Here is a 13,463-nt window from a genome sequence, read left to right on the forward strand (position 1 = left end):
TCATGGGAATGCTTCCCGTAACTTGTGAACCATTAAGGAGGAAGTTCTGTTGGTCGACGACCGTAATCCCTCCTTCAAACGGGAATGCGATCTTCCTAAAATAAGTCGACACGACAGCAGCCATGGCATAAATCCATGGTCTTCCCAGTAGGATGTTGTAATCTAGATTTCCATCTATGACCTCAACATCAATCTCTACTGTTTTTCCACCTAGTTCAACTTTTAAGTTACTTAGGATACCGTAAGGGGTATATGTCCTACCGTCGAAAGCCTTTAGTGTTGTCAAAGATCTCGACAAGGTTGGTGACCCTAGCGTTTTCCAGCAGCTCATTGACATAATACATGTCGATGCCCCCTCGTCAATAATTGTTCTGTGAACAGTTTTGTTGAGGGCCTTTACTTGAATAAGGAAGGCTAGTTGAGCTGGTAACTGAGGGTCATACCCTTTGTGATCAAAGGACACAAGATCAGAATCCTTAGGATCAACCCCCCCTATTGCCGATAACAATGCCTGCCTTTGGGATGGACAATTTTGTAGTACTTCTAGAGTCGACATAGCGGATGGCGATTGAGCCAAATCTTCTACTATGTTATAATGCTGCGCCGCTCTGGCACGAGGATTAAACGTCGACTTGTGTACTACACCCTTAGGTGGTTTTATTGTTAATTCTGGCATTATGGGTGGGACAACTTCTGTCGAAGTTGTTGTCGAACTACTAGGTTGATCTTTACCTTTTTCGTTTGACAGTTGCGGATTCCCATAATCTTTGTTCCTTGTCGAAATCAAAGCATCATTTTGCTGCTTAGAGATCGACAACATCAGCACTTGCGACGGGGAAGCATTTCCACTATCAACCATATTTTGACCTGGTTTGGGAAAAGGATCAGTCAATACAGCTGGGTTCTTTGGACTCTTAAAGAATCTCTTGAGCTCATCTTTGTATGGACATTCTGTTGTCTTGTGATCTTCGTCACATATCGAACAGGACCATTTCTTTTTCCCTTTCTCAGGAGAGTTCGAAGGAGTTTTTTCAGGTGACGGATCATCCTGTTTCTTCTTCTTCCCTTTGTTTTGTTTCTTCTTGCTTCCTGGTTGATTGGTTTCTTTGCCTTTATGTGCTGATATGGCATTTACTTCCGAAGCAAGAATCTCTTCATGGGCATTTCGATCTGAAGTCTTACGGGCTTTCTGAGGTGAAGCCTTTTTCGACTTCGCGCTTGCAGTGCCAATCACGCCATCTCCGGCATGAGAGTCAATATTCGATTTAGGAGGGGGAGGATTTGAAAATTCAGGTCTGGGGGCATCAGGTATTTTGTCATAGAGTGTGCCAGACTGAGTATATACCAAGTCTAAATATTGAGCACGAGCAATGACTTGCTCCTCTGTTACGACTCCCCCTTTGGCCACATCTTCCGTTATAGCTGGAAGTAATGACTTTATAAACCATTCGGCTAATAGCTGATCAGGAACGTATGTTTTCACCATCCTACGACGGCGACGCCACTCATGTATATGATCTGATATGTGAGTAGCTGTCGTTTGTTTGAAGTTGGTCAGTATTTCGGTTCCTGTTTCATACCTAATTGGTAATTGAAAATGGGTTAAGAAAGTAGTGGCTAAGGAGCTGAAATTGTCGAAAGAGGCTCTTGGCAATTCTATATACCATTTGGCCGCCGGACCTGTCAATGTCCTCTGGAAGAGGCGAAGTCTTATCGAATCATCGTTCAGAGTGTTCGATGAACACCATAGATGAAAGGTCATGACGTGATTTGACGGGTCTTCGCCCGGATTTCCATTGAATTTAGGAATGTCGGAGGGAAGTTTGTGAGGAATCGCTGGCCACCAAGGGGCATAAGCAATCAGATCGTTCATCAACCGATGTAAATCGGGTAACTCTAGAGTTGCCACGAATGGCAGTTGTTGACTCAGATTAGGCGAAGCGTACCCAGGATACGAAGGGATCGCCTGAGCAGTTGGTCTTTGCATACCGGCATAATGTATTTGATGCTGGTATGATTGATACGGTTGGTGGAATACCCCACTGTAAAGTGGTTGGTTTTGACCGTATTGTAGGTACGGTTGTCCATTGTTCGCAAAAATCTGCTGCTCGGTACCTTGGTACACTTGCTGGAACTGCGGTTGTTGATACTGCACCAACCATGGTTGTGATACCATTGGTTGTTGTGCGATGCTTACCACTGGGCCAAGATGAGGGGTAAGGGTACCCGTTTGTGCTTGTGTCGCCCCGCCAGTCGGCGATTGCGGTTGGGTTGCAGGGTCAAAGGGTTGTTGCATTACAACATGAGAAAACTGAGGTTGACATACAACAGGCACCGTCTGAACTTGCGACACGGTTACAATCGCTGGTGTCGTCGGGATGTTCGTCACAGGCATTTGTTGTTGCATAGAATACACAACTCTTGGTTGCTGGGGTAGCATAGGTATCCAACCACTTGTAGTTATTCCAGTATAACCTGAATATGGTTGTGAACTCCCGTATGGGTAACCTCCCGGAGGGGGTAACGAAAAAGCATATTGCCCCTCATACGGCGGTGGTCCGGAACCGAGGGGATTTATTACACCTCGAGGACCGGATTGCCCAAACTGATTTCCGAAAGGATCAATTTGTTGAGTTCCAACATAGGAGTTACCGGGTATTATCCCGGGAGAACAAACAGGAACATACTATACTATCGTCATGGCCCCCGAAGGGACCCCCTCCAGTTGTTGAGAGTTAGGGACAGATGGTATGCCGGCGAACATTGTCGGAATGACTGCAGGGAGTTCTGTCGTCGCTGTGTCATTTGGCACAGTCCTAGATGTTGACGGTTGTTCAGACATTTTGAGTCTATCCAGCAGATTGCCTAGTGATTCTTCAGGAACTTCTCTGGGTGATAGGCTAGCTTCTGATGCAGTGGGAAGTAGAGTGATCCCTGCTCCAAAATGTGTTGGAGTAGTTGCTTGCGGATCTTCTACAATTTCTTCTATTGCGATCAGACCGGGTGGAAGAGGAAGACCGTCAGGTCCGTAGAATATTTCTGGTGCCGAAGAAGGGGTTGTTTCGACAGCGACAGTTGTTTGAGGAGCAAGACTCTCTAAACCGATCACTGATGGAACCGATTCAGTAACACAAGTATTTGCTCTCAGACTAGGATCAGTGTTACTGTCCTTCTGGGGCTGTTGAACTTCTTCAATAGGGGCAGGGTTTCCAGAAATGTTTGGAGTAACCGGAACCTCAGATGTCGTCGGAACACTTGTTCTAACTTTGACAGGAGATTTGGAACCAGTTGAACGAGATCGCTTTGCCCGGGTTGTTTTCGATTCCAGAGACAAAGACGGTTGACTCGTATGCCTCCGCGAATGACGGTTCATCGATTGACTTTCTTCCACGGTTGCGGATTACTTGATCAACCAACAATGCACAGGGTAAAATGTGTTTTCGAATTGAATTAATTTTAGACGCTTTTTAAGACACAACTTGCTTTTTCACTTTTTAAGAGTCGAGAAAAAGCTAAAGATGACTCTAGTCTCCTTCGATGTATTAACGAGCCCGAAGTGACAAATGCTTGGATGGACTTTTTCAGTTATAGAGTTTGAAAAAGGCCAAAAGAAACTACTCTGGAGTTCTAGGCAGAGGGTGTGCCAAACCTTTCGCGAAACCACAGAATACGTTTTACGGTACGAGTGGTCGATCTTCGTGAATGCTGTGTTCACTGCATCGCGATCAGTAGGGCGGCCGACACGGCTTCCTATGGATAAAGGCTTTGTTCCTATAGGGGTCCCCCAATATACGCGACGGTACGCGGGGGCACAAGTCCGTATTAGTGCTATCGTCCCTCAGGAGGAATCACCCACCTTCGTAGAGATCGACAGTCACTATGTTTAACGACGCCGGTTCACGTCTCTACCTAGACCTCTACTGTGTTTCGTTATGTTTCAAAGCGTTGTTAGATAAATTCAGTTCTTTTTAGGTTGATCTTGCTTAGCAGTTTGCCTTTATGGATCACCACGTGATGTATGATACAACTCCTAAATGCAGTCGAAGAATGATAAGCAAGCTTTTTCAATTCTTTCAACTTATGAAAACCTTAACTACTGAAGGAAAAGAAAGACATCATCTTTTCAAACAGATCATAGAGCACACACTGATGCACTTTTCCTAAATCGACATGCAAACTGTCAAAATGCACATGCACAATGCAAGTATTTCTTTTCTTCTTCCTTAATGTTGATGTATTACAAAAAGGAAGCTGTTGTATAATTTCGAATTCAATTTCAAGCGAAAGCAACAAGTGTTTGTCCAATAATCAAAAGAACACCTTAAGATTCACTCGTTTCAACACAAGAAATACTGAAATTTCGAACCATATAACGAAAGAAAATGCTCAAGCAGCTATGAACAACAATAAACTAACTCTTAGAATCACAACGACACTTTCTCATAGGTCTAGATCCAAGAGGTCATAGCAAGACTAGTTCACTTTCGCTATGGGAAACTATGAACGACAGCAAGAAATACAATAAGAACAATCACGGTTTCTTCATACAACTGAGGCGGAATGAAGGCAAAGAGAAGTGGTTTCAGCTGGGTATACAGGTTGACAACAGGCTGCAAAACAATACTGAAAACTGGGCAACAGACAGTGGGGAACCCCAGTTGCATAAGGCAAAACTGGATCAGCGCAGGTGCTGCACTGTCAATCTGAGATGCAGCGCAGGTAGCCCCTTCGGGACCTACATTGCAGTGCAGGTAGCCTTTGTTGCAGCTGCACTGATGAGACAACTCTCGTCTCTCTCAGATTCCGGGTCACAGTTTGCTCAAAAATCAATGGTTTTTGGCCAAATCAGAGGCTATCAGTCAAGTATACACTAGAGGATGATTAAAGGAAGATGAACACTATCACAAAGAGCTACAAAGAGTCCTTGTGGATCAGCTCTTCAGATCACAAACATGCCCAGCACTGGGCTAGAGTAGCTGCCCTCTACTTTGCATTCGAAGGACTCGAATGCAGTTCGATTTGGTACTCCCTTTGTTTAATAAATGAATAGCCAGAAACACAAGCTACCAACAAGACACGATCCCCAGCGGAGTCGCCAGTCTGTTGTGGGGGAAAGTATCCAACTCGGAATGACCCTAACCCACTCTAAGGGTGACAGTTCCTTAGCAACAGCTGAAAGCAAAGCTATCTAAAGTTTCTTCTTTATGACATGCAAGAGATAGAAGGAAGAGATCCACTTACTGATGTCTTGCGCAAATGGTCGATCCAATCTCCTTCGTTTTCCGCTTGCTCCCAGATCCAAGTCCTTTCACGGGCCCAGCTACACGAGATCCTGCAAATAAGACAAGAAAAGGAAACTACAAGAGGCATGCATTCATAATCGATTCAAGGATTAGCATAAATCAAAGACGCAAGTAAGACAATACACCATTGAAACACATGCGAATAGAAGAACCTCAAATGCTTTATTAATATATGGAAGTAAGGTTCAGGCGGTGATACAACCATGAGAGGTCCAATCCAGCATCACCTTCCCGACGGAGAGAAAACTCTTCTTCACCTCCCTCAAGCAATCACCCAATACTCACAACTGTAAACCAACAGCAATTCTTTGCACAAAATTCCGGCCTCCTAGATCCCATGGGATGAGATCCTTATATAGAGTTTTGGAGTGAAGATAAGTCAGCTTGATGTGTGACTTGTTGTCCTCTTCAACTCCAGTTGTTCTTCAGCTCTTCACTCGGAGTTTCTACCTTCCACTGGGAGTTTTAGAATCTCTTAACTCATCATTAGGTGAATCTTATGATCAAGTGTCTTTTTGGAAGCTTCCTAGGCACTGGCACATTGAGAAAAAGATTCCTCCACATGTCAAAGTACGCCCAGCGCAGGTAGCCTTTGTTGCACTTGCTATGCAGCGCAGGTACACCATAGAGCTTTTGACATTCAGCGCAGATGCTTAGTGGAGCAGCTGCTTTGATCCAGAACTGACCTGTTTTTGAGTGTTTTTCAGTGGAGAACTAATTTGCAGTGCTGTGGTTTGCTGACCTTGTTCTTCTAAGGGTAATAACAACATGTTTAGGGACTTTGGATCCCTTAGATTATTGACATTTCATGCTCTACGCTGTAAGGCACAAAAATGTCTATAACACTCAGCGCATGATTCGCAAGCGTGTTGAGGACACCCAACTTTTGAGCAAGGAAATGATGGGAGCTGGCATGAAGATACTGCTTAGTATGATTTTTATTCCTAAAAACTTGGTGGGAGAAAGAACCTCCATCATTATTTGAAATGAGAACATCAAGGAAAGGCAAACAACCATCAACTTCTTACTCCATAGTGAACTTTATGGATGGGGATTGATTGTTGAGATGCTAGAAAAATAGATCCAACTCTTCCTGGCCATGAGACCAGATGACACCAGTGTCGTCAACAAATATCTTCCAGAGCTTAGGCAAGAGACATGTTGAGGCCAAATATTTGGATTAAAGGTATTCCATAAAAATATTAGAAACAATCGGGGACAGGGGGTATCCCATGGAAACCCTGCAGGTCTGTTCATAGAATTGACCTTCAAAGATGAAAAAAGTAGACGTGAGACAAATTTCAACCAAATGAGATGTATCAGGATCGGTTAGGTAGTTCATGACCTCAATGCCCTCCTTTATAGGAATGCAAGTGTAAAGGGATACCACATCAAAACTCACAAGAATGTCCCCAGGGTCAAATTTTATTCCTTTAATCTCATTGAAAAATGATGAAGAGTCTTTGACAAACGACTCTGAGGGCACCAAGGGATCTAAGCTTCAAGGCAAGGTATTTAGCAAGGAGGTAGGTCAAACCACCTATGGTGTTGACAATGGGTCTTAGGGGAGCCCCATCTTTGTGAATCTTTGGAAACCCATAGATTCGTGGAGTGATGGAGTTACTCTCAATAAGTTTGTGGCAAAAGGAACCCACAATGTTACTAGATTTAATAGCTAGAGCAATTGTTGTAGAGATCTTTTTCAGGGGATTCTTGCTAAGATTTTTATAGTTGCCACTGTTACAAAGATGATCCAACATCTTCTGGAAATAGTCCTCCTTATCAAGGATGACAACAACCCCTCCTTTTTCATATTTAAGAACCACAATGTCCTTGTTGTGGTTCAAGCATTTGAGGGCCTCATACTCATCCTTGCTAATATTGCTTCTAGGTGGCTTTGCCTTCCTGAGGAAAACAATGCAGTCTTGCCTTATAGTGTCCTTAATATTATCGGGCAAGATCCTAATCCCAAACTCTATGTCACACATAATGTCTTCTACAGGGATCTTCTTAGGGGCGAGGGAAAAATTTAGACCTTTCTCAAGAAGGCTAAAGATGGAAGGGGGAAAGGAAAATTTAGAAAGATTAGCAACCCTATTACTACGAGAAAGATGAGGAAGCTTATTATTATTATTATTATCATCATTATTATTAATCACATCGTCATAACCATCATCATCATTGTTATTATTATTATTATTATTATCATCATCATCATCATCATCATCATCTTTCGAATTCTCATCAATAATATATTTTCTGCAACTAATATTACTATTATTATAGATTAACTCCCTATTATTATTCTTACTAGTTAACATATTATTATTATTATTATTATTATTATTATTAAAAGTTTTATTTAAATTATAATCACCTAAACTCCTACTATTCAACCTATCCAAATACATATTACCATATTTAATATTACAAGAACCAAAGTCAAAAGAACGCAGAATAGTATGAGGGAACAGACACAGACCTGGAGATCTGAAAGAGGATCTGATGCCAACATCGACTGTGTTAGCCTGCATAGAAGAGGGAATGTTGACACACGAACCTGAATCGATGGGGCCACGATGGGAGGACTGCAACAGGTCAACGGACCGGCTAGGAAGGAACGAAGGATTAGAAGAAGAGACACCTTACGTCGGGTCTATGGTAGAGCTTGGCAGGACTAGAGGGTGAGCAAATCCATGGGGAAGGGAATGTCAAGGAGGATAGTGACCGAGAAAGTTGGAGAGAGTTCCCTCGTTAGGGGATCGACCATTCGGAAGGTTGAGATCCACAAGAGAGGACTGCATAGCGAAATCAGCCGAGTTAGATAGCAGAGGGGTGAAAGAATAGTCGAAGGAATGACAACCAAGAGTGCAATTTAGATTTTAAAGTGAAAGCAGTGGGATAGGCTCCAAGTCAGCCATCGAATATTGAGGGATAGGATGGAAAAGATTAGGGGATTCGGCTGCTTCATTTGAATCCATAAGCAAACTTCATTTCGCAGGGGAGTAGTCAACACCAGAACGCAAATTAATACAAGATCGAAGAGCAGAAATATGACTAACCGAAAGCTGGTTGTGGGACGGCTTACCCACGAGGTGAAAGGGATCGTCGAGCATAGAGGAACTTTTAGAAAACTTCCAAAACTTTGAAGCCTACTTCAATCTCCAAACATCCTCCATTCACAGTGATTTAAGAGTTGAACAAGCATCAACCCTTGTCCAAAGGGAGGTGGAAATAATGCCAAAAAGTTCAAGATGCAGAGAAAGACGATTCCGAGAAAGATGATCCAAAACTCTCCTTACCCTGTAAATCTTAGACCTCAGTAATGCTAAATTGGCCTTCAGAAAGACACGATGGTTCATAGGAGTATTAAGGCAATGATTAATCTGGGCAAAAATCGGGATGGTAGAGGAATCTTTGCATATCTTAAGGAACACCAAATCTAACTTCAACTTCGAAACCTGCAAGCATGCCTATTCAAAATGATGAACCTTAGTCGTAGTGGCCTTTTCGTGTAGGGATGTAATTGTTGAATTTAGGCTTCTCTGATCCATATCAAGTTTATTGAGAAGTGTTTTCAGCAAAAATTACATCATAATTCATTTGTTGATGTGTTTCAAACCAACGAGTGTGGTTCATCGTCAGGACAAGTTGAAGAACTAGATCATGGTTGCATGTTAAATAGAGAGAGAAGATCATCCAATGACTATATTTGTCTAGGAAATGACTGCATGTTAAATAGAGAGAGTATCATCCAATCGCTATATTTGACTAGGAAAAGATTGCATGTTAAATAGAGAGATCAATTCATCTAACGGCTATATTTGACTAGGAAACGACTATATTTGGCTGGGCAACAAGACTGGACCAAGGGATAGGGACAGGGAAAAAATAATTAGTTAATTAATTTGTAAGTTAGTTTTGTTATATTTATTACCATATTTGAATAAAGTTAATTGTTTTTATTTAACTATCAAGAGTATGAATCAATAACCTATTAATAGGCCTTTTTTATTATTAAAACTATATAAATAAATAATTAGTTAATTAATTTATAAGTTAGTTTTGTTATATTTATTACCATATTTGAGTAAAAATAATTGTTTGTATTTAACTACCAAGACCTATTAGTAGACCTTTTTATTATTATTAACACTATCTAAATAAATAAAGACTTATATCATTAATATTATATGAAATAATAAGAAAAATTAATAAAAGTTTATTAAATGGATAACCTATTTAAAAAGTTAAATAATTGACCTAATACTGAATTTAAGGATTCTAACAGTATTGAATATATAGAAATTTCTCCTAATTAAAACAACTTGGAGAAATTACGAGAAATTGCTACATATTCAATACTGTTAGATTCCTTAAATTTAGTATTAGGTCAATTATTTAACTAACTAAATAGGTTATCCATTTAATAAAATTTTATTAATTTTTCTTATTATTTCATGTAATATTAATGATATAAGTTTTTATTTATTTAGATAGCGTTAATAATAAAAAAAGGTCTATTAATAGATTATTGATCTTGGTAGTTAAATACATACAATTACTTTTACTCAAATATGGTAATAAATATAGCAAAACTAACTTATAAATTAATTAACTAATTATTTATTTATATAGTTTTAATAATAAAAAAGGCCTATTAATAGGTTATTGATTCATACTCTTGATAGTTAAATAAAAACAATTACCTTTATTCAAATATGGTAATAAATATAACAAAACCAACTTACAAATTAATTAACTACTTATTTTTTCCCTGTCCCTATCCCTTGGCCCAGTGTAGTTTCCCAGTCAAATATAGTTGTTTCCTAGTCAAATATAGTCATTGGATGATCTGCTATCTATTTAACATGCAGTCATTTCCTAGTCAAATATAGCCATTGGATGATCCGCTCTCTCTTTATAACATTCAGCGATGATCTAGTTCTTCAACTTGTCTTGACAATGAACCACACTCATTGGTTCGAAATGCGTCGACAAATGAATTATGATGTGATTTTCACTGAAAAATCTTCGCAATAAACTTGATATGGATCGGAGAAGCCTAAATTCAACAATCACATCCCTACACGGAAAGGCCACTGCGACTAAGGTTCATCATTTTGAACGGGCACGCTTGCAAGTTTCGAAGTTGAAGTCAGATCTCGCATTGCTTAAGAGATGCAGAGATTCCTCTATCATCCTATTTTTTGCCCAGATTAATCATCGCCTCAATACTCCTAAGAACCATCGTGTATTTCTGAAGGCTATTTTAGCATTACTGAGGTATGAGATTTGCAGGGTAAGGAGAGTTCTGGATCATCTTTCTCGGAATCTTCTTGCTCTGCATCTTGAACTTTCTAGCATTATTTCCACATCCCTTTAGACAAGGGTTTATGCTTGTTCAACTCTTAAAACATTGCGAATGGAGGATGTTTGGAGACAAAAGCAGGCTTCAAAGTTTCAGAAGTTGTATAAAAGGTCCTTTGTGCTCAGTGATCCTTTTCTACCCATGGGTAAGTCGTCCCAGAGCCATCTTTCGGCTAGTTAGATTTCTGCTCTTCGATCCTGGGTTAATTTACATTATGGTGCTGACTACCAACGAGGTTTTTTGGTGGATTTGAATGAAGTGGCCAGCTCCCCTAATATTAACATCCTCTCCCTCAATCTTCGATGGCTGACTTGGAGCCTATCACGCTGCTTTCTCTTTAAGATCTAAACCATGCTCTTGATTGTCGTTCCTTCGCCTATTCTCTTGCCCCTCTGCTATCTCACTCATCTGATTTCGCTATGCAGTCCTCTCTTGCGGATCTCAGACTGCCAAATGGTCGATCCCCCGATGAGGGAACTATCTCCAACTTTCTCGGTCACTATCCTCCTAGACATTCCCTTCCCCATGGATCTGCTCACCCTCTGGTCCTGCCAAGCTTTGCCATAAACCCAACGCAAGGTGTCTCTTCCTCTAATCCTCCGTTCCTACCTTGCATGTCCATTGACCCGTTGCAGTCCTCCCATCATGGCCCCATTGATTTAGGGCTAACGTTATTTCCAACCCTATAGGTCCATAAATGCCCGGCTACATGCACCCTCGATAGCCCAATAACACACATGCCATTATTTTTTTTTATCTAGTCACCGCGCACGTGTGCGTTATCGGGCTATCGAGGGTGCATGTAGCTGGGCATTTATGGACCTATAGGGTTGGAAATAACATTAGCCATTGATTCAAATTCGTGCATGCACATTCCCTCTTCTATGCAGGCTAACACAGTCAATGCTGGTATCGTATCCTCTTTCAGATCTCTAGACCTGCATCCGTTCCCTCATACTATTCTGCATTCTTTTGACTTTGGTTCTTGTAATATTACATATTGTAATATGTATTTGGATAGGTTGAATAGTAGGAGTTTAGGTAATTATAATTTAAATAAAACTCTTAATAATAATAATAATATGTTAACTAGTAAGAATAATAATAGGGAGTTAACCTACAATAATAGTAAAATTAGTTGCGGAAAATTTATTATTGATGAGAATTCGAAAGATAATAATAATAATAATAATAATAATAATAATAATAATAATAATAATAATAAGAACCATGATGATGATGGTTATGACGACGTGATTAATAGTAATACTAATAATAATAATAAGCCTCCGCAGCTTTCTCATAGTAATAGGGTTGTTAATCTTTCTAAATTTTCCTTTCCCCTTCTGTTTTTAGCCTTCTTGAGAAGGGTCTAAATTTTGCCCTCGCCCCTAAGAAGATCCCTGTAGAAGACATTATGTGTGAGGTAGAGTTTGGGATTAGGAGGTTTCTCGATAATATGCAGGACACTATAAGGCAAGATTGTGCTATTGTCCTCAGGAAGGCAAAGCCACCTAGAAACAATATTAGCAAGGGTGAGTTTGGGGCCCTCAAATCCTTGAACCACAAGGAGATTGTGGTTCTTAAAGCCGAAAAAGGAGGGGTTGTTGTCATCCTTGATAACGAGGATTATCACCAGAAGATGTTGGATCATCTTTCTAACAGTTGCAGCTATAAAAAGCTTAGCAAGAATCCCCTGAAAAAGATCTCCAAAACCGTTGCTCTAGCTATTAAATATAGTCACACTGTGTGTTCCTTTTGCCACAAACTTATTGAGAGTAGCCCCATCACTCCACAAATCTATGGGCTTCCAAAGATTCACAAAGAGGGGGCTCCCCTAAGACCCATTGTCAACACCATAGGTGGTCTGACCTACCTCCTTGCTAAATACCTTGCCTTGAAGCTTAGACCCCTTATCGGCCTCACAGATTTGTTCGTCAAAGACTCTTCGTCATTTTTCAATGAGCTTAAAGGCATACAATTTGACCTTGGGGACATTCTTGTGAGTTTTGATGTGGTATCACTTTACACTTGCATTCCTATAAAGAAGGCCATTGAGGTCATCAACCGCCTAACCGATCCCGATACCGTTCATTTGGTTGAAATTTGTCTCACGTCTACCTTTTTCAGCTTTGAAGGTGAATTCTATGAATAGACCTATGGGGTTTCCATGGGCTCCCCCTGCCCTCGGTTGTTGCTAATCCTTATATGGAAGAATTTGAATCCAAAGCTTTAGCCTCAGCACGTCTCTTACCAAATCTCTGGAAAAGATTTGTTGACGACACTAGTGTCATCTAGTCTCATGGCCAGAAAGAGTTGGATCTATTTTTCCAACATCTCAATAGTCAATCCCCATCCATAAAGTTCATTATGGAGCAAGATGTTGATGGGTGTTTTCCTTTCCTAGATCTTCTCATTTCAAAGAATGATGATGGTTCTTTCTCCCATCAAGTGTTTAGGAGGAAAACTCATATTGAACAATATCTTCTTGCCAGCTCCCATCATTTCCCTGCTCAAAAGTTGGGTGTCCCCAACATGCTTGCGACTCGTGTGTTGAGAATATCCGATGAAAACAACCTTGATAGATATAAATCCCATCTCCTTAACATTTTTGTTAATAATGGTTATAGTAGGCACTGAGGTCTGAAAGCTTTCCTTAAAGCCAACAAAGGTCCCAATGTTAAGAAAGACTCTAAGGATCGAGTCTCACGGGTTCATATTCCTTTCATCCAGGGGACCACTAATATGATTACGAGGATCCTCAGAAGGTATAATGTTCCCACTACCTT

The 13,463-nt window shown here is 40.6% G+C and overlaps 1 protein-coding gene across 1 annotated transcript in view; it reads left to right on the forward strand.

The window, feature by feature from the left end:
* The window catches only part of LOC149234531 (uncharacterized), a 28,795-nt gene extending 15,966 nt beyond the window's left edge, over positions 1-12,829 (forward strand). Inside the window, exon 2 of the mRNA XM_089368295.1 lies at positions 12,031-12,829. Within this exon, the coding sequence (XP_089224421.1) occupies positions 12,031-12,829 (799 nt within the window). The remainder of the gene's footprint in view (positions 1-12,030) is intronic.
* Positions 12,830-13,463: the final 634 nt, after the last annotated feature.

The sequence above is a fragment of the Pinus tabuliformis genome, chromosome 8 (genome assembly GCF_031772625.1).
Source record: "Pinus tabuliformis cultivar Carrire ecotype Pingquan chromosome 8, CPIR1, whole genome shotgun sequence".
Lineage (NCBI taxonomy): Eukaryota > Viridiplantae > Streptophyta > Pinopsida > Pinales > Pinaceae > Pinus > Pinus tabuliformis.